At 38.5% G+C, this 21,919-nt stretch overlaps 1 protein-coding gene across 5 annotated transcripts in view; it reads left to right on the forward strand.

The window, feature by feature from the left end:
- The window catches only part of TULP4 (TUB like protein 4), a 147,952-nt gene that overhangs the window by 23,656 nt on the left and 102,377 nt on the right, over positions 1-21,919 (forward strand). For all 5 annotated transcript variants that reach the window (XM_085217118.1, XM_085217119.1, XM_085217121.1 and 2 more), the window contains exon 2: positions 1,020-3,309. In XM_085217118.1, coding sequence (XP_085073244.1) covers positions 3,058-3,309 — 252 coding nt within the window. In that variant the 5' untranslated portion in view covers positions 1,020-3,057. The remainder of the gene's footprint in view (positions 1-1,019; positions 3,310-21,919) is intronic.

The following is a 21,919-nucleotide window of genomic DNA, read 5'->3' on the forward strand; positions in this document are numbered from 1 at the left end:
TTTCTCTAATCCTCAAACTGATCATGAATCAGACTCAGATGAGAGTGGGTTACTGTCCAAGATGCAGAAGGGCCCTTTTCTCAAACTTGTTGATTTTCTATGCAGTGAATGAGGACAGAAACTGCATACAAAGGTTGTACAAAGCCATGCTATTGTGAAAGAAAATGGTAATAGCCATTATTTTTATATCTTGTTTAGCTGTAATGCTCAAAAGTTCCAGTAGTGACTCACCAAACCTCAGGGACCGTTTTCCTAGCTGATTTGTAAACTGCCTTATATCCTTGCCTTGTTATCTATGTCTATAGATACAGATATTTTAAATTGTTATAAGTACATCTATGCTTGGCCAAAAAGAAGTGGTTGGTTACTCAGAAAGAGAGGTTAGTACAGTATTACATGAAGTGCAGGCAAGCCCATTTTTACAGCGCTAATGAATGCAACCATTGCAATTCTTTGTTTAAATGAGATTTCTTTAGCAAGAGCTGTACAGAAGTAATAACTGCATACATGTGTACTTGAGATGTATTTGGATTTCCCTGCTTGAGCTTGGGTTGGGCTGGATGAGATGAAGGACCCAGAGATGTCCCTGCCAACCTCAATCAGTCTGTGGTTCTTTTAATCCCTTGGAATCTGTGTGTCTGTTCTGTCACTGACACCTCCCTTTCCAACCCTCACTCTACAGAACTGTGGAGTCTTTGTTAGGAGTTTGTATTAGCAATTCCAGTAAAAAAAAAAATAAAAAGTTTTTTTTTTTCTTGTGTGTCTTTCTTGAAAACATTTCATCAGTTATGCATATGAATTATGAAGAAGAAAATACTGTACTTTGTGTCTGAATAACACATGTATCTATATACAATATAGATATTTCGTATGAAAGCTCTATATAAAATGCTTAAATGTCATGTTTTGTTTATTATCACAGTAGTTTCTATATCTCTAAACTGTTTTGTGGCTTACTTTCCTATTTTTTCACTTTTTTCTTTTTTTTTCCTGTGTGTTGTGTGTGTTTTGTCTTGCAGAGTTGGAAGAAGGCTGAGATTTCAAGCTTTGAGTGACAGGCGCCTTACAAGATTACCATAGCTAAGCTGAGAAGCCAGTTGCAGCTCTGAGTACCAGGTTCACCGAGCTGGTGTATGTACTGCACGTACATGAAAGTGCACATGTTTTTGTCATCGCATAGACTGACTTTCACGTATTCCTGAGAGCTTTGCAATTGATGAAAATTAATTTAAGTACCAGATGGAGCACCTTTACAGCACAGGAATTGGTAATCCATGGAAAAACACCTGCCAGTAATATTCAACTTACTACATGGTCTTCACGAGTGAAAAAAGTTTGCAAAAAAAAGAAGAAAAAACACCCTCCACACAGAAAAAGCCTAAGAAATACCTCCACAGTCTAAATCAGTAATTGTGAGGGAAACATAAGAATACTGAGGGCAGAGGAAAGTGATTTTGTTATTGCAGGGGCAAAATGTGTCGTCTTTGGCACGGTATGCTTTGGGCTCAGTAGTTTCTGAATGGACTAATAAATCGTGACTGTATGTTGAGCGATGATGACTGAAAGTAAGTAAGTTGAGGAACTATGGGACAAGTCTGGGCATTGAACTGAAGAATCCTCATCATCCTTCTTGAGTTAACCAGGTCATCGTCTTACATATTCTCTCTTCCTCTCCTTTTTCCTCTTTTCACTTAGTGTGATATACATACTAATGAATTGAGCTCATTAATGTTACTCAAATAAAACGATTGGAATACTTCATATGTTTCCTTCTTGTACAACTGCAAATGTTGTGTCTGGAACTATGAATCTGTGCTGTAGACAAGCATCAAGAAGGAAAGATCCGATAAAACAAGCAAGGAAAATACCTAGAGAAATAGTGAAACCAGGAAGTCAGATTTTTAATGCTGCTTCTCTTTTTTTTTTAGATGAATACGTTTCTTCCTTCCTTGAATTTTAGAAGATTGTGAAAGATTGCTTACTTGATGTGCATTAATTCTGGCATTTGTTTTTGGTAGGATGAAAAGTCTGTGATTCCTTGTAGCAGAAAAAAAGGGAAAAGTAAAGGAAAAACAGCTTGACATTTAAGCCTGTTTTGGAAGAGAGAGAACTTCATGGTTCACCTGAGGCAAACTTATCTGCTTTAAAAGCTAAAAGCTTTGGAGCATTTTTGATTCCGCTATAAATGAAGAGGGGGTTTCTTTGTCATTCGTGTGTGGCAGCAAAAAGTGGGAAAGCAGGCAAGATAGCGTGATAAACGGTTCAGGCTCTGTTGGGTCTCTGGTGGAAAAAAAGTGCTGCAATGAAAATTGGATTGGCTTTGGATTGCAAAAACGTTTGAATCCAACGAGCGGTTCAGTACCAAGAGGGATTTCCCATCTGGCCTGGCACACCAGTGCCTGCACAAGTTTGGGTCTGTTGTTTCGCACGGTTTGTGTGCCTTTTTTTCCCTTTATGCAATCTCTTTCAGCTTTAGCAGCAGAAATACGTCAGATGGAAAAGATATGCCAGAGGGCAGCTTGGAAAAGATGAATGTCATATATATACATATGTATGTGCGTGTGTTTAAATTTCTGCAACTGAACTTTTGAAGAAAATCTGACTGGAGGAAATCTTAAAAGCCTTAAGTTACTTGAAACCTACACATTTGCAACTCTTTGTCTCTGGAATTGCATTACGCTAAACTGGAATCTCAGGCTGTATAAAGATTATATCAAGTTGAGCAAAAAGATGACTTAACCGTTTCTTGAGCGCCTCTTACGAAGTAGCTGTCTCTCCAAAGGATAAGTGCACCCTCACTCTACAGACTCAACGTCAAAAAATGAACCTGAATTTTTTTTTTAAGTGTTACTTTTTCTTAGCCAACTGCCATCATCTTTTATAGAGGAATTTTTCACTATGCATTTGGTGGATATTTATAAACACTGACCCCATCCTCCTCCCTTTCAATGATCTATCCCAGGTCAGTCTTATCAATAAAAAACAAAAAAATTGGTTTAAATTTTGTGCGCTAGACACATTACTTTCCTATGTCAAAAAATAAAATATTTAAAAAGCATGTATGCAGCAGTGGAACATGGGCCTGTTCTTTGCAGCGACTCCAACATCCTCTGCCTCTCCTGGAAAGGGAGAGTTCCCAAAAGCGAGAAGGAGAAACCCGTATGCAGGCGGCGGTACTATGAGGAAGGCTGGTTGGCAACAGGCAATGGCAGAGGAGTTGTAGGCGTCACTTTTACTTCCAGCCATTGCAGGAGGGACCGGAACACCCCTCAGAGAATCAACTTCAATTTGAGGGGCCACAACAGCGAGGTAAGCAAACCGTGTGTTATGATTCAAAGATTGAGTGATGCTGGCTTTGGAAATGATAGCATTAATTCTTTTGTAGTGTTTCTGGTTGTAACGTGGTGGGAGAGCATGGAGGAGGCTCGGGACTAATCCAAATGTGTTTGGAGTTCTTTTGGTAAACTGAAAAGCATGAGGCTTATGGTGAGGGTGTACTTTGAAAATGGATCTGGAATTTGCCCAGTTTCCACAAAGTCAACAAATGCATGTCAGAATTTTGAAAGCTTTGATAGCTGATGGCTTTTACACAGTATTAAAGTCTGTCTTGGAAGACTAATAGAAAGGCAGAGGGGTGAAAGAGTTGCTTAGGCAAAGTCTATCAGTTTTTATGAAATCACAGACTTAACTGTTCTGCAGCAGGTGACAGTGATGTGTAGGTCTGCACACAAGTGTGTATGGGCAGGAGTGTTTTGTATATTATATAGATTGTTACAGACAAAAGACAAATTCATGTACATATTTGTATGAAGTTCTGTCAAAAAAATGTGGAGGCAACTTTTCCCAAGGGAAAGAGCGATGTTTGCATCCAGCAATCTGCTTTGGGCCATCTTGAGTTATCAGTATGTCTTTCATTTGCATATTGGGGTTGGTTTTTTGAAACATGAGATACAACAGCCACTTCTGCATTTGCTTAATATGTGTCTTGGAAACACCAGAAGAAGTGCTGCAAATGGGACGTGAAGTCTTGTTGCAGAACGTGGAACTATGGGGCTGGGCTTAATATGTGCCAGTTAAGTGAGAAAGTTGCTGATGTGCGTGCTGCCTTCTGGTTCTGGTTAATTTAGCTGTGTTTACACAGTCAGTCATAACATTCTTTTTCTGGGTTGCAGCATCATTGCTCTGCGGATTGAGCCATGCCACTTGTACATCCTTTCCCCAGTGATTGGCACAGGAGTCTCAAATGAGAATGTTCTGTGTAAAAGTTTTTGGATGTGGGCTCTTAAATTACGTTGGGCCAAGCTTGTCATTAATAATAATAATGAATAAGGTTGTGTTTCTAGAAATCTTCCTGGTTAAGAGCGAATGTGTGAAGGACTAGAATAGAGGCTAGCAATTCACTTCTCTGCATGGGGCTACAAGGCTGATATGATGGTGTCAAATGTATCATACTTGAAGAAGTAACTTGCTTTTCAGGCAGTTAGCTTTGTGGTAGGTCTTTGGCTGCTGCCAGATAGTTTGAGCATTGGTGTGAAGGAAAGCTGGTGCGTACAAGATGACGTACTATACAAAACTCTTCACTGGACTTACTGAACATTGTCCTGTTTCTTAGAGGACAATCTTAGTGGTTTGGGAGGGAATGAAACTGTAATGCCGGGTTTGTTACTGGTGAAAGGTAAATAGTGAAATGGACAAGAAGATTGTTTCTTTAGAAAATATTTTCCTTTTAAGTTTATCTGTTGAAAGATTCTTTAAATAAAATGTTGGAATGGCTCCACTTAAAGCTAGTGTGATAAGCAAAGTTTATTGTTTTTTCTGACGTACGTTCCTGCTTTAATATCACTGTGCTTCAGTTATAAAGCATAAAGTGCTTTAATGAACGAGCAGGAGAGGTGAAAACACAGAAGCTAGAAGCTTTCGGTTTGGGATATAATAAGCAATATGCTGCAAGCAGAGCAGTACACTGTATTTCATTTTAGAGTGAAAATCTGGAAAAGGTAAAGCAGCACTGTGCTTTGGGCAAGAACATGAGCCTATTTTTAAGCAGGTCATGAAGGTGGATGCTAGTCATGTATTTTTGCGGTATGTATTTTTATGATTGCTGAAAAGATTCCCTGAAAACCTTTTGGTACACAGCTCCTTTTTTGTCTGTAGAAGCAATGCCTACAGCATATCAGAACTAGTAAGAATGAAGAATCTCTGGGACTGAATTACTGGCAGGCACATTACAGTGGTGGACTTGCATGATTCATTGGATGAGACAATAACTGTGAACAAAGTGCTTGGTAGCCTGAGCCAGGGTTGTTTTTACAATTGCTTCAAGGTTGGTTATTAGTGTTGGAAACTAGGAAGTGGCTGTTAAAATATTTTAATTAACGTCCTGATGTTTTTGTAGTTTCTAGGGAAGAGCAAGGGATTAAAATAAGCATATTCCATTTGTTCTGTGTCGGAGAAATTACTGCATTTTGTGATAATATTTATAGTCTTGATTCTCGTTAACATAATGCTCAGAATTCTAACAATTAAAAATGGGTGCGTATCTTCCAGTGAAAGATTACAAGGTGCCTGTAAATCAAATTGGTTGGATGGTGCTGATGTAGGCATTCTGTTAATGGGTTTCTACTGTATTAAAAGGCTCATAGCTTCTATGGCACTTGATGTTTTTAAAATTATTAATGTTTCAAAATTATTTTGCATGTGTTTATTTTTCATTGTGCTAACTAACATGCCATCTTTGATATATTTTAGTAAGATTTGATATGCTAGTTTCTGGACTGAAACGTTTAAAAAGTAGCGCAAGAATATGCAAATTCTGATGCAGCAAATTAAGTAGCCTACTGAATACATTAGAGAGTATGCACAGCAATTTTATCTGTAACCGTAAAGTAAACTGCTCATTCGTTTAATTTTTTTGGATTGTCCAAGTACATGACTGTAACTGCAAAAAATACCCTGTTTGCTTTAGCACAGGATTTAGAAGTGGGAAGGGATATAAACATATCTCAGCTGGGCTGTCCAATGAATTATTTTTAGTTGCAGCTTTTCAAAAGAACCCAGTCCTTTAAAAAAAAAAAAATATATATATGTATTCAAGAACTATTGCTTCTCATACTGCATTATTTTATGTAAGTCTCTGGACGGCTCTTATCTTGGGTTTGTTTTAGAGTAAAAGGAAGTTACAAGTCCTCTTTCCTATGCTAAAAAGAAATCTTTCCTTTTTTTCTGTCCACCTTTTCGGAGTTATATGTAAAAGTTCTGAACAATTCTGGCAACACAGACTCTTTCCTGAGGTCCATTAAAAATAAAAACAAATAAACCTTTTCAGCAGTGTTTGTTGGTTTGTAGTGTTACTGGTAAGAAAATAGGAAAAACTACAGATATATGTTTTAATTGTAACTGACATTTGAATCTCTACTATGATTTCTTTTATGATTAGAAAAGAAGTCTTGACAGCATAGGGATCAGTCGTTGCCTTCTGGAAAAGCTGTAATTTGTGGACGCTTAAGAAATCTTGAGGTAGAGAGATGCTGTAACAATGCCTTTTGGCTACAGGCTCCTCCGTGGTCCAAGGCACACGCTGATGTAAACTGCAGTGGTACTGCAGATCTCTCCTGCTTTCCTGTCTGCACAGAAAAGACAGGACAAGATTTAGAGGCAGAAATGTTATCTTTTTGTTAAGGCAAGCTAGTGTAATTGGAGAAGTAAAACAAGCTTTTGGGCATACACGGTGCTGAAAGGACTTGTATTTCTGAAAGCTTGCCTGATTTTTACAACCCTGTTAGTTAATACAATAGAAGTTGTGAAACCTATCTACAAACCATGCCCTTTCTCTGTCCTCAAATTGTTGTAGCTATGAAACACAATAACAACGACAACAAAACAACACTGCAGAGACAGGCAGAATTAGTGCTTCTGTGAGAAGGGTCCTGTTGGGAAGTGGATTCTCTGTCTGTCTGAACTGGGTGTTGACTTTTGCTTTAAGATTGTTATTGCATGGCTACTCTCAGTACTTATTTTCAGGAAGGACAAAGACGGTGAGGTTTTGTGTAGGTAGACTCTTTGATTACATCTTTTTGAACTTTGGGCTTAAGCTGGTTGTTTGTGTGCTTTTAATTTCTTAATGCAGGCTTCATAAGAGCTAAAATACATTTTTATTCTCTTGATTAATCAGTAATTCTAAATCAAATTCTTGATAAAGCTTAAATATGTTCCATGGCATACAAAAAAAGTCTTTCATAGCCGTCTCTAGATATAGTGAAGAAGTGAGATAACTATTGACTGTTGGCATATGAGCACCTGAAAAAGGAAAGTCACAAGTCAGTATGTCATTCTGAAGGCCTTGCATACATAAGCATAGCTACAGGATCTACTGAGCATCTGAATAGTGGAGAAATCAGGTTTTACGATACAATTTCTGAGCCATAATAATCATTAAGCCTTTGCTTTAAACTGTTCCCAGAGGAATTCATCAAATTAGAGATAGTCTGAACAGATAAGGTACCCATTACAAACTATAAACATTTCACAATATAATTGAACATAAAGCACCAAGTAATTGCTTGTCAAGTATAGCTAGAATGTAATAGCATAGACGAAAAAAAAATGTCAGCACTCGTCCTTGGGCAACCAGTATCTCTGCTCTGATAGTGTCTTTTATGAGCACATGCAAGCTTCTGAGGGAATGCTCAGGATTCCCTTTACAGTAGGAGCTTCTGTGAAGAGAATCAATCTGTTTGTCTAACAAATGTTACAGGAAATAGCAAGAACTAATTGTAATCGAGAAATCTTATTTTTGTGAATTTTTAAACTGAAGTGGTTTTAAGGTTTCAAAATAAAACTGTGATGTTCCAGCTCTGGAATTATTTGTGAAATGATTGTATTAGAAAATTGTATCTTTATACATGCATAATTATTATTTTTTTTACATTTTAAGGAAATGAAACGTTCACAGATGGCTTTATTAATGGAAGTAGCACCAAAAAGTAGCTTTGTTTAGCCTGGTCAGAATGTAATGCAAATGGAAGGTATAATGGATTCATTTCTATTCAAGAGACTTGTCAAAGGTTCTGGCCATGACAAGACTCCAGGAGGAAGGAGCTCAATTCACTCACTCTGGTTGATAACAGAGCTCTCAGGTTGGTGGTGGAAGATAAGGTTCTCAGGTTAATGGAGCCTCTTTTGGCAATTTTGGTTGTTCTCTGCAGGCAACAGAAATCTGTTTATACATCTGTGTGAAGACCTTTGGATCTGAACTGGTGGAATGGCATCAAAAACCAGAGCTGTTGAAAGCAGGCAGGAAGTGCTAGGAATGCAGGTGTGGAGAGAAGCCATTCAACTTTAGCTAAAATGTGGGATAAAACTAATGTGCAAGAGGAGACAGAGTATCTTTCTGAGGATAAATCCATATAATATTCCAACACAAAACAGAATTGCTAGAAATCTGCAGGAGCAGGTAATTATTACCTAGGGTAAATGTGTGCACATACCTTTTTATGCACAGGAGAGAAACACAGATGTGGCTGGAGTAAGCCAATCTTTCAAAATAAAAACAGTAGCTGTTGTGAAACTGAGGAAACATATGGAGATCTGGCATTCACTGATGGTCTGTGGTACCATAGAATCATTAAGGTTGGAAAAGACCTCTAGATCATCTAGTCCAACTGTCCACCTACCACCACTATTGTTCACTAAACCTTGTCTCTAAGTCCTCCCTCAGCCAGCTTCCTGTTCAGTTCTCTCAAGCGAAGTAAGGACTCTAGCTTTCTGTTCTTGTATTTTGCTTGTTTATCTGCCTTGCTTTGAAGGAAATAATGCCTACTCTTCCTATAGACATTCATGCACTTTCAGTATTGCTTTCCTACATATTTCATTGTCATAAAGACTCAATGGTAATGATAGCTGAAACAAATTAGAAGCAGCTTTTTGATATACATACCCGAGATGGAAATTATTGCTGTGCAGTATTAGGTGTTTTGCTACTTCACTTGAAATATTCTGTCATGGCAGTGAGTGAGACTTTGTGTTGAAACGCAGATTTAATATTTTTATTAGTCTGAAAATGATAAAACATATACGAGATAACAGCTACTCCAAAACACTGAGTTTATATTAATTTTTAATTTCTTTGTAGTCATAGAATCACTCAGGTTGGAAAAGACCTTCAAGATCATCAAGTCCAACCACAACCTAACCATACTACCCTAACTCTAACAACCCTCTGTTAATCACATCCCTGAGCACCGCATCCAAATGGTTTTTAAACACATCCAGGGATGGTGACTCAACCACCTCCCCGGGAAGCCTATTCCTGTGCTTAACAACCCCTTCTGTAAAGAAGTTTTCCTGATATCCAATCTAACTTACCCTGGCGCAACTTGAGGCCATTTCTCCTTGTCCTGTCACCAGTTAGAAGAGACGCTCTTGCATTGCACCCGCTCTCGCTGTAAGCACCTTTCAGGTTTCTGAAGAGAGCAATAAGCTTCCTTTTCCCCAGACTAAATAGCCCCAGTTCCTTCAGTCTCTTCTGGTATTCTCTCCTGGTATTCTCCAAGCCCTTCACAAGCCTTGTTGCCCTTCTTTGGACCTGCTTCAGCACTTCAATGTCCTTTCTGTACCGAGGTCATTATATTTGTGATCTTTGGGACAGAACATTGAAAATTTTTCAGTACCAAAGCAGTCTTGTTTCTTAGGTTGACTTCTCTAATACTCCTAGTAGTGCTAGAAGTAGCTAGCTTTTAAGGTATTATTCCTAAATTATTGGTACAAATATTGGTAGCAGCTGAGTTTGGAGCATTATTTCTACTCATTCTCTAGATACTGAACTTTCCTGTACTATTACTGTACTGTTGGAAAATAGAGAATTTGACATGGTGAGCATCCATTAGTATTGTTACTTATTTCAGTTAGGGTTTTTGTTTGGTTTTGTTTTTTACCAGTTTGTTTTGTTGATCTGATAAGTGATTATTTGTTGATAAATTAAATAGCAGCATCTGTAAGTGCAGGATAGGAGCTGAGAATTTAGGCAGAGGTGGACATCAGCAAGACCTGGGGAACAGAGCAACCTGAAGGGTTGGATGGGAATTTGGGACTGTTTGGCTTTGAGGCATAGGAATAACTGGAGGGGATATAATATAAAAGCCTGCTGCTTTTATAACAGGAGTTTCTGCCAGACCGAGGAGTTGGATCTATTGTTCTGAAGTCCCAAATTCCCATTGTTTTGTACACAGCTATCAGATACGGTCAAAGTATCTTCATCTTTTGTAGCAAGTGATCCAAATCAGAGATGACAACTTTAATAGCTGTTAGTTAAATGTGGGTAGTTGATATCAGTCCTGCTCATCGTTTTGTGGATTGATGATGGATGTCAGGAGCAACACAAAGGTTTTCTTTTTTTGAAGCCTAGGCAGACAGCCACTGTGTATCAGCAGGAAAGATTAAGCTATCAGAAGCTATGAAATGTCTGGATTACCTGCGGCTGATTTACCATGTCAGTTTGTTTACTGTGTTGGTGCATACATATTATAATTAAGTTTTTAATTATCTGACTGCATACAGGGTTGTTTTTTTTTTTTTACTTGGTTGATGAATGGTACCCTGTGGATGGGGGACAGTTTCCTGAGCTAAGTCTGTATTGCTTGCTTTGGAAATCAATAAATATGCAATGAAGGATGCAGAGGATTGCTTGACAAGATGGGAAGTCGTGTGACTGAGGCAGCTGAATGTTGCTGCAGAGAATTGGATTCTCACTGGGCTTTTCACCGTAATCAGAGTGTTTCTCATTTTCTGAATAATAGGAGTAATGGTCTTAACATCTTTGGAACTGTGAAGATGAATTAATTCATTTTCTTATATACTCACATGCTGTCATTCTACACAGCCAGCGTTTCTTGGTCTTAAAGCATTTACTTCTGTCATTCCATCCTGTTATCCTTTTGAAGATCTGATTTCATGAGCCAATTATTTTAAAATAAATGTTCATGACTCATCTTCACAGATTGGTCATGAGATTTGGCCCTGCAGCATGTGGACACCAATGCAGTTTTGAGGGAATTTTGTCCTTGATGGACAGCATAGCTAACTTTAAATCTTGAATTGTCAGAGTATGGAGTTGTTTTTTTTTCAGTTGTGTTTTATATTCAGCTTATTGTGGTTCAGTCAGTTCTTCAGCTTAGAAGTTACCTGTTTGAAGCTTCAGAACACTTCCAGTGACACAGATCATGCCCAGCGGATGTGTAATGATTCCTGCTAATGGGAGGTTTTAATAACTGAGTTCAGTGCTGCTGATGTTAGAGATGTTAGAACTAACTTGTCCTATTGAGCTTGACTCTTAAATCACTCTTTAGAAATTCTGTGATGTATTGCTGTACTGCAGTGGTTATTAAGAGTGCGAATCAGAGGTGTTTAATTAGATCAGAAGCACAGCAGTGTGGCTCCCAAGGGTAGGTGTTGGAAACTAGAGAAAGTAAGGCAGTGTGTGGGGTGAAGTTTTTTATTATTAATGAATTCCCGAGTCCCTTGAGAAACAAAAAGAATTTACCAACAAACTTGCTTAGTAGTGCTGCAAATACCACCTTAGACTGAAAAATCAGGCTGAGCTCTTACTTCTCACCAGTTGGTTTTGCAGGTTAAAGATGATGAGGCATCTGTGCCAACATGGTGCTCTCCAACATGGTGTCTTCATTGGGTTTGAGCAGACGTAATGCACTACTGTACTATCAGAGACAGTCTTTTAGTTTTGAGAACAACAAAAGCATGCATTCTTCTCTACATTACTGTGTTAAATCTGTGTTGGTAACTTCTCTTGAATATCACCAGAAGTGAATTTTGAATACACATGGAGAGCAAATATATTCATTAAACAGTTGCTGCTATTAAGTAAATCGCCCTTAAAGCTGGAGGTGCTTTCTGTTGCCAATATGAAGTGGAGGCCTAGCAAATCCTGTACAGAAGATGTGTGAGCAGTAGAGGAAGTGTGATCCTTTGGGCTTTTTAGACCGCATTTTTCAGAAGCAGTGCTGATGAGTGCAATGTATCTGGAACAGTGATGGCAATCTTTCTACTCAAGTAACTATAAATATGTTCCTCACTGTGTGTTTTTTGTTGTTTTTTTTTTTTCATGTGCTATGAATTCTGAGCCCGTATGCTTTGTCAAGGCCATGCTAGCCCACTGGCAGAGCTGAATTGCATGCCTTACGCAGCTGCAGGAAGTTAGTGCACGTGTGCAGTGGTAGAGATCTACACTGCAGCTGGGCTATAGAAGAGTAATTGGGTTTGCTTCCCCCATTTTGCAGGGTGCTGGTCAGTGAAGGACCCTGGCAGTGATTGACTGAGTCAAGCTAAAGAGCAGAAATGACCAAGGCAGGATCTCTCAGTCACTAGGATGCCAAAATTCCTGATGTCCAAAAGCTGTTAAATATTGTGAGTCTGTGACAAACTCTAGTATGAATAGCATGCTAGAGCTTCCAGAATGTTAATCTATTTTATGATCTGCCTTTATAAATAAAGCTATATAATAAAGTGCTTCAAGGTCCTTTTGGATGAAAGGCATTAGATAATGGCGCCTTTGGATGTTTACCTCTTGTCTGAGCCTTTTAATTCATTTATCACTCAAGTGCCTTATTGCTGCAACTCTATTCTTGCCCGTGTGTGTTGTGAAACCATTTGAATGTCATTCTTATTTATTTTAGCTTATTTCTTAATTTTCCTATTGTGAGACATCCATGGGTTGAATATGAAGCACTAAAACCAAATCCCTATGTAAAACTGTCATATGAAGCAACAGCCAAGCATTTTTATAAAAAATAAAAAATTGGGCACAAGGATAAGCCCAGTAGACCTGCAAACCACCCACAAAGGGATTTGTTCCCAGCTACTTAGAGGAACGGGAAGAAGATGGATAGCAGCTAAAAGAGCAAAGGCAAGGGATACGAAATAGATAAAAATATCTCTGTTGAAAGAAAGACTTGCATAAGAAGCTGCCAGAAAAGGACAAAAAAAGAGCATGGTGAAATGTTAAGCAAAAATGCAAGCTGTCATGGGTGGAAGACACCTCAAGATATGGCATCCCGTATCCTTAACCCTTGCTGTGAATTTGTTTTAACGAATTCAGTTTACTGCCAGTTCTGTGATGCGAACTGCAGTGCTTTACCTGGACCGAATCATTGTCCCCAAATGGGTTGAATTATTGAGGGCTGGTGGAAAGCCTAAAACTCAGCATGGCACTTTTGTAGGGCCCACCTGACTCAGAAGAAACACACCCTGAATGCTATGCTGCTCCTTCATTAAACCTTCTGGCAACCCACTTCTGGTTTCTGCCTTGCATAGTTACAACCTTATGGAATTCTTACTGACTTATTTTTTCCACATGGCCTATTTAGGTATTTATTTAAATGGTAGTAATAATAATAACAACAATAAATAATCTCTTCAGTTCCACTGATGGTTTTCCTCAAGTAACATTCCTGTAGTTTTCTCTCCCTCTCACCTCCCTTGCAATCACACCATTTTACATTAAAAATATTTTTATGTTCTCACTTGTTACCATATTTTGCTTTTTTCCCTTCATTCCTTTTAAGTGTCTTTGCATGAAATGGATACTTGGCAAAGCTGGAAGTTGCCTGTTTTCATATAAAACATATAGTAATTGATGTAGCAAACAGAATATAAAGGAACATTTTCTATTGCATCAGACAGAGCTCTGAGTTTGTTGCAGCTCTCTTCATCACTGCAGTTGTCTTCATGAGTCAAAACTCATCGTGTCCAGGGGAACCCTCGTCCTCTTCCTTGTTGCTTTCAGTGAACATAAGGATTGATGCTTTCTATGGTCAGCTATACAGGAGTGTGGTGTAAAATGAGTATGAAAGGAAGAGGCAGTCTTCATATGTAATTAGCAATTCTCAATTCCTGTTTTTCATTTGGTAGTATGCTCTGAGACTTTGGAAAACTGTTACCATACTACTGGTATACTGATGTGATGAAACACACCACAGACTTCAGAGTTTTCAGATAAGATGGAATACTAGTGGTCAGGTCTTTTTGTTTGTTTGTTTGCTTGTTTGTTTCATTTTATCTGCTATTCTGCAATTTATAATTTTTTTTTTTCCTATATTCATAGGAGTTTCCATTCTCATTTTGGAATTTGAGCAGCTCTTCAGCTGTAGTTGGTGATTAGCATGTTTGTCTTTCTGGTCTGATTAATACTAATTATGGGCTCCAGAGCCTTTAGATATTTTTGAAGGAGCTCAGTTCCACTTTCTGTCATGCCAGCTGGATTCTCATTGCTTACTTGCAGATTTGTTTGGGCCAGAAATTTATGCCTGGACTTTCTGGTGGAGATGCAGTGAAAGGAGTCCTGCAAGGTCTTGGGGTATTCACGGTAACTGTGATTTGGCCTAGTAATGCTTTATGCTGAGATACAAGTGGAACGGAGAGGCATTGCTGAGCTGTGCTCTCTGGTGACAGTGACAAGACTCAAGGGAATGGCATGGAGCTGCTTCAGGGGAGGGTCAGTCTGAGTGTTAGGAGGAGGTTCTTCACCAGAAGATGATGGGCATGGAACAGCTCCCCAGGGCAGTGGGCACAGCCCCAGTACCAGAGTTCAAGGAGCATTTGGATATACCACTCTCAGACACAAGGTTTGGATTTTGGATGGTACTGTGTGGAGCCAGGGAGGATTCTTGTAGATCCCTTCCAACTGAGGATATTCTATTACTGTTGTAGAAGTGAATATGCATGAAGCTGCCTGCTTTGCTACTGGCAATTGCAACTGGCAGCGTTTATAATTAATATGTAGCTTCATGTCACCGGTTTGAGACAGGACAGCATGCAGTTCTAGATGTTGAAGGCTTTGTCCACTGTAATTAGGATTGTCAATACAGTATCAGATCAAATGTGCAGATATTAATGTCTTTCCTCTGGAAATGGTCAGTACCAATGTGAAGGAAAGAGCTGAGGCACTGATAAGCTCAGTAATGCCTTTCCTGTGCATTTCCTCACTCTCTAACAACCTTGCAGCTTAGGATCTTCCTGGGCCAGGGACACGGGCTTTGTATCTGCATCACAGTCTCCTGTGGATTTCCCTAACAATTTTTTGTATCTGTTTAAAATTCTGGCATATGCTATATAATGAATTGTGCAAATTACCTGGGAGTTCTGTGGAAAAATGTGTTCTTTTGTTGTTTGAATATCTGTCCTTGTAACTTCCTTCAGTGACCTTCAATTTCTGTACTAGAAAAAGCAGTAATAGTTGTTACCTGTTCACTCATGGTATAATAAATCTATATCATAGCCTATGACATGATAAATAGTGATTTTTTTCCTGATTAAAATAGTGCTAGTTTGTAGCTTGTACAGAACCTAATATATTCCATACATTTGAATTGCCTTTTTTAGTTTTTTTTCTCCCTGTATTCTCATTGTGTTTTCAGGTTGCTTTATATCCATTTTGAGACTAGAGGTACAAGAACTACACATAATGGGAATGAAAACCCACACAGTGGCATAATGATGGCTTCTGTTTTTTCCCACCCCCTTACAGCTGTGAATGGTGACCGACGTATTAATGACAATTACCTCTTAGTATAGTTAGAGCCAGTGTGTTTCTTTGAAACCAACTCTGGCGGGGGGGGACATTTTAGCTGGTGATGGATACAGAACCTGACGTGGACTCATAGTGCAATTCCTACTTCTTTGTTCCATGTAATATTTGTCAAAACAGTGTCAATGAATGATGATTTTTTTTTGCAGCATGAAGGATGGCTGCATTCAGCATGCACATACACAGATAAAAGAAGTTGAATGGCTTCAAAAGCTAAGTGAGTCAGTCTGACAAAATCACATTGGCATACCTGGAGTGTTATATGTGCAGGTGGCAGCTGAGAGATCTATCTGTTGATGGGAGGAAAGGAGTTTGGTTTAAAAGGCTACTGCTGTGAGGTGCTGAATTGCTTGGCTGTGGACACATCTTGACAAGCCTTGCAAGAGTCTTGCATAGAATCTTTCTGCAAGGTATGTTTCCCTCCTGGAGGTGCATAGTCCCTGAACGTGCATGCTTGAGGTACCAGCTGTCCTGATGGCACTGGCTCTCAGGCTCCCCAGAGCTGCCAGTGTCACAGCTGGACCTTTGCTCATGCTGTGAAAGAGTCCAAGGGAAGCTGCATTTCTACCAAGGGCAGTTATGGAAGAAAAGCATCAAGGCAAGCAGATTATAGACTTCGAGTTCTTCCAGAGTCGGTCTTCCTTGGAAACCGTAATTCTTGATGGATTTTGTGGTGGAGAGATATGTGCCTGTGCTTAGGAACCCCATTCTGTGCAATGTGGAGAAGTCTTTTTGAATTGCATCAAGCAGAGAACTAAAATTACTTATCTGCTTGCTAGAAGGTTGGATGAAGTTGTTATAGGAATGACAGTTAAGGGTTGTTTGTTGGGTTAATGAAAATATACTTTTGATATAAGTGTGTTGAGAGGTGCTTCTTTCTCAAAAAAAGCATCTTTCTATTGCTTTTATGTAGATAGGATTGTACACCTTCCCAGCTGTCATGTTGGCTACAGTGGCATAAGAACAATACTTCTTTGTTCCTGCTTGCAAATGACTTGATTCAGTAATATATGCCCTCCATCTGAAGAATGGAAAGCATTTTTTAAAGCGGTTTAGTAAGAAAGATTAAATGGCTAATTTTGGTATTGTTTTATGGAGTAAAATAAATGTATGGAAATGCTGCAATTTAGCATGTTCCCTTGAGAACACATTAAGATGCAAGGAATAGGTGAGGAACACAGGCACCTGCAGACTTGAGCAAAAATATAAAGGTATGAAGTTCTAGTAAAAGATTTGTAAAGAACAGAAAAAAAGACAATGCTCTAAAGTAGTTTAAGGACTAAAACCTAAAATAAGATGTATCAGTAAATGAGAGAAATGTAGCAAAGAAATTCAAATGTGAACACAAATGAGGTTCTTACAGCCTTACTTGTGGTAAATTTTCTTTCTTGGGAAGTCCAGTTGTTTGTTTTTTTTCCACATTAGAGAACTCAGTGGTGCCCACTGCTAAGAGGCAGCATGCACAAACTGAAATAGAAAAGGCTCCCTCTGAACAGCAGGCAGCACTTCTGTGCTGTGCGGGTGCCAGAGCACTGGCACAGGCTGCCAGAGGCTGTGCGGTTTCCTCCTTGGAGATCTTCAGAAGCCACCTGGATGTGGGCCTGGGCACCCTGCTCTGGGTGACCATGCCTGAGCTTTAACTGAAACTTCAGACCTTAGTGTGAATTTGTGGCATTATCTCCTCTGTCTGTAAAATGTAAATTTTAGGTTTGATTAAGCCTATCTTGTTATGGAGGATGCTGTTCACAAACAACATCAGTGTGGTCTTGTTAACAGAATTGAGCAGATATTTGCTATTTATGACTCACTGGGATGCTTTCGTCCCATCACTAATGTTTTCCTGGTTGGATCTGCAGAGTTTTGACCAAGAAATTATTTCTTCAAACTAGAAGAACAAAATTAATTAGATTAATTGGTGTTCAAATTGGATTATTTAGCAGGGCTTCATGCGTAAATGCATTGGTATCGATGCATGATCTAAAATGATGATGGCATTGATACCAACATGTAAAGTACTGGCATCTAAAATTACTCACTTGAGGGATAAGAAGTATTTTAAAATCAATTCTTCAGTCCTAGCTGCAAGCCATAGACAACAGTATTTACTGCTACTAGTAACACAACTGAACAGAGTTGATTGAAGAACTACTTAGGGACAGAATATAGAAGCTACTGCTTTCCAAGTTACCAGACCTTGTTTCTCCTTTGGCTCTAACACCTGCATGTCACTGTAATTGATGGATGCAAATCCACCTGCAGTTCAGCTGTGATAGTCTTTGTGTCTTGCTACACTATATAAGGTGAATTTGATACCCATGGAGAAATGTAGTATTTTAATAAGAAGGAGCATTTAAGATTACAAAGAGGAGGTTGCTATTGACATCTGAGAAGCCACATTATTATGTTTATGGATCTCTTTAAAAGAAAGAAAATCATGTGGAAGCTGAAGTTCCTTTTACTATTTTGAACAAATCAAAGGGAAAAAATAGCTTTCCATTGGATTATGGACTTGCTTGCCATTTAGTTGTCCATTTCTGGTGAAAGGTGAAAGGTGGTGTCTACTGTTTATGTAAATGAAACCACCCAATTGTGGATTCTGTATTCATTCATAAATTGAAAAGATTCAGAAAATTAACTGCAAGAGAAACGGTTAAGTGTTAGATAGCTTCAGTTGGTTGAAAAATCTTTCTAGGGAATCTAATATATGTTTACTGGGGGGTGCAAAGGGGGAAGCTGACTCTGGCCTCCCAGTAACTATGATGTTTAACTATGATGTTGCTTCAGCATGGGGAGAGAAATGGGAGAACAGAGAAGAGGAGGAAAGGAGATTAATGCAGAAGTTCTCATGTTAATGAGAAAGATGTCCAGCAAGACTCCTTTTCCCCTTTGTCATTCCTCCCATTTAGTGATGTTGAAATGTAATGTTTGCACCAGAACAGGGAATGGGCTTTCTTTTCAACAGATGTCTTTCAGGAATTACCAGTAGGGAGTAAATAGATCTGCATGTTTCCCAAGCTTGATAGCTCTTTTTATAAGCAGGATCTATTTTTGTTATGACCTATTTATAGTGCTTTAGTTTCTTTAGTTCACTTGAGAAATGTAGCTTTATTTTTCATCTGAGTTGTCTTTCAGTAGTCACATTTTCCATGGTTTTGGAAGCTTCTGTTCAGTTGTTTTGGATGTAAATAGTGGCGGAGTTATTTTTTTGTGTGTGCGCGAGGTGATTAATAAGCTTATTTAGTTGGTTTTAGTTTTGTCAGCAGTCCTTTGATGGCCAGCATGCTAAATTCTGTAATGATCTGTGGGGTTTTCCTTTTGATTGTTCTTCTTGAGGAGACAACTAAGAAACATGGAAAATAGCAACTTTAGATTTTGCAAATGTTAGAGAAACCATTTAAACAAAGTTAATTTAAAATAAAACATTGAAAGCTGTAGAAGTAAAAAAATTTGTGTTCTTGACAAAGAAAGCAGATGCATTCTGCAGTGCATCTAATTTACATAAAAACAGAATTATTTTGGTGCTAATATTAATTTCTGCTGTTTGCGTAATATTAATGTGGCATTAATCCTAGCGTCAATGTCTACATTGTGATAGGAAGGATGAAACTTTTGAAATCTGTGTGAGCCCAAAGTAATGGGACCATAGCATCATCTAGTCTGACCACAAGTGTGACATAAATTGTAACATACAGCTAAGTGCAGCATTCAGTCACTTTGTAATTTGGTCCCACTATTTATTTTGGACAAAAATCTTCCCTTGCAGTTGAAAAAAGTAGACTTATTTTGTCCTGTGATGTTGCAAATTTCTATTTCATTGAGGATATTAAAATTTTAAGCCTTTAAAACAGTTCATTTTACCTCTAAGAGATAATCCAGTAGCAATAATGTCAATAATCTGTAAGTTGCTTCAAGGTACTACTGAAATACTAATTCTTTCATGTGTAGCTGTTGAGAGAAATGTGGAAGGCCAAGATTTTAATTGGTAGCAGTTAATGGCACCCTGGGGCTGGCTGCTGGTAGTTGTGCGCTCAGATAACCAGACGCTTCTCTCCTAGTGTTGTCTTTTGATACTGTCAGAGCTCTTTGTAAAATAGCTATTATTGTTCCAATGAAAGACCGCAGAAATTTCACAAAATCAATTATTTCAGTGTTTTCCTTTGGGGAAAGGGAAATTGAAGTAGTGTTTAATGTGATTGCTGAATTGACTATAAAGGTGCCTCACACCAGTCCTTTACATGAGAAGGCATCTCAACAAGTGCTCTCATTTTTCTTCTTCTCTATAGATTCTGGAGATGAAAATACAAGTGCAGTGGAAATGAGTTACACACACTGTGAAAATCTCTTAGGCTATTCTGAGTTCCTAGAAAATTAATGTGTTTAGTTGGGATTATAGAAAAGAAAAAGCTTCTCTGCATAATCGCTGTTCTTGGAAGTGCACACAAGTGAGTTTGTTATTTTGTATTCCGGACTATCTATTTTTTAGAACTCAGAACAGGTGCAGAGTTTGCCACCTGTAACACTTTCAGGTGTTAGGACATTTTCAAAGGGTAGACAATAAATAATGAACATTAAACAATGAACTAATTTGTGTGGAGCTCAGTGAAAATCAATTTAGTTTTTGCTCATACTCTTTAAACTTGATTTGTATTCTGCCTGTAGGGGAACAGTACTACTATGCATTTCAATAGTGTAAAATAAGTTATTAATTTTACAATGTTAAGTTGACAGCATTTCTATGCAATTACTGTCTCTTACAGATTGGTTGAGGCTCTTTTTTGTTTTTCAGTCTACCATTGGGATGGTACTCTGTTCGGAGTCTGTCAGCACTGATCTATGTTCAGCTGGACGAGTGACGATTGAGTTGGGCACCATGCTGAGAGTGCGACTGTATTAGCAGTCTCTGCTCCTGCAGTCCTGGTAGGCAAAACTGAGAAAGAGAGCCACGTTGTGCTCTTGGGAGAAGTGGTGCAATGCCAATGAAGCCAGTTGGGCCAAAGGCTGCTCAGTACTTTTGTATTTGGGAAAGCTGTGCAGGAAGCTCCTTTTGGGCACTGGTCAGCTGGCTCCTTTGCACAGCCCTTGAGACAGTTGTTTTGGATGAGATAAGGGATTGCATGATTTTTGCTCCTTTTCTTGATATGCAGTACCCAAACAAGGCACAGTTGACTTCACAATCGTGCCAAGTTCTTCACCTTTCTAGGAGCTCTGAGGGTGAACCACAAATTTTGGGTCAAACCTCAAGCCTACTGAAGCAGTCATTAGAAGAAATAATTGCAGTAGAATCCGTCATGGATTTTGAAATAAGTAATGTATTTGTGGAAAGATGCACATTCTCAAAAATTATTCTGTGCAGTAATTGCTGCTTTTTAGTTTTTTTTTTTCCTTAAGCAGTTCAGCTAACAAAATAAATCTTTCTACGTTATTATATGATCTTTTATTGCACAGACCATATTAATGATAGTTGACAGTTGTCACAAATTTTATTACTATTGAAAGAGCAGAAAAAGCAGCTCTGGATTGACCTTCTTTATATCACAATACTTTTAATCTTAACAGAGAGGAGTCCAATGCCTGAATGGTTTGTACTGAACTTGAAAGCATTTGTGCTGGTAAGGCATCTCACTCATGAAATACGTTCATTTTATCTAAAATAGGATTGTGTTAGGCTGTTGCACCTGTTCTGGTGCTGAAATGAGTGGGTACAATACACTTCAGAAATTGTGAAAGAACACTACGACAGATGAAATATGGAGTGCACAAATGTCACACAATTCCAGAATTAAATTGGTCTGTGTAATATGAATTCTCTGCTTTAGGCATAGGCATTGGAAACTACTCTTTAATTACACAACCACACAGTATGAAAAGGAGGAAACCCCACTACAGAATGCCTAATCCGTTTGTGTTTATTCTGGGAGCCTCTAAAACCAATTTATAATCAGCACTTTTAATAGTTGGTGTTCAAAAGTAAAAAGACCACAGATAGTTTAACCTGGAGAAATGCTAACTCATGTTAAGTGTTGAAGTAACAGTCGCCTATTATATTGTGGGATTCCTGGCAAATTGTTCAAGAATTAATCTTTAGGTCTGTGATTGGTATGTAGTAATGGATACATTGACAGGGCTCCAAAGCTGCTTGGTGAAGTTCTTGCACTTGAGCATGGAGATGAATGTCAGGGTTTGCAGCTATGGAGAAGCATGTTTTACATACAATACTGAAAGACACTAAAAAAAAAAAAAAGTAATAATAATAGTTTTCTTCTCTTACTGCATTTAGATAATAAGAAAGCATCAACCTGACTTATGTGTTCATGGGTTAGAATT

Source organism: Meleagris gallopavo, chromosome 2 (genome assembly GCF_905368555.1).
Source record: "Meleagris gallopavo chromosome 2, MGAL_WU_HG_1.1, whole genome shotgun sequence".
Lineage (NCBI taxonomy): Eukaryota > Metazoa > Chordata > Aves > Galliformes > Phasianidae > Meleagris > Meleagris gallopavo.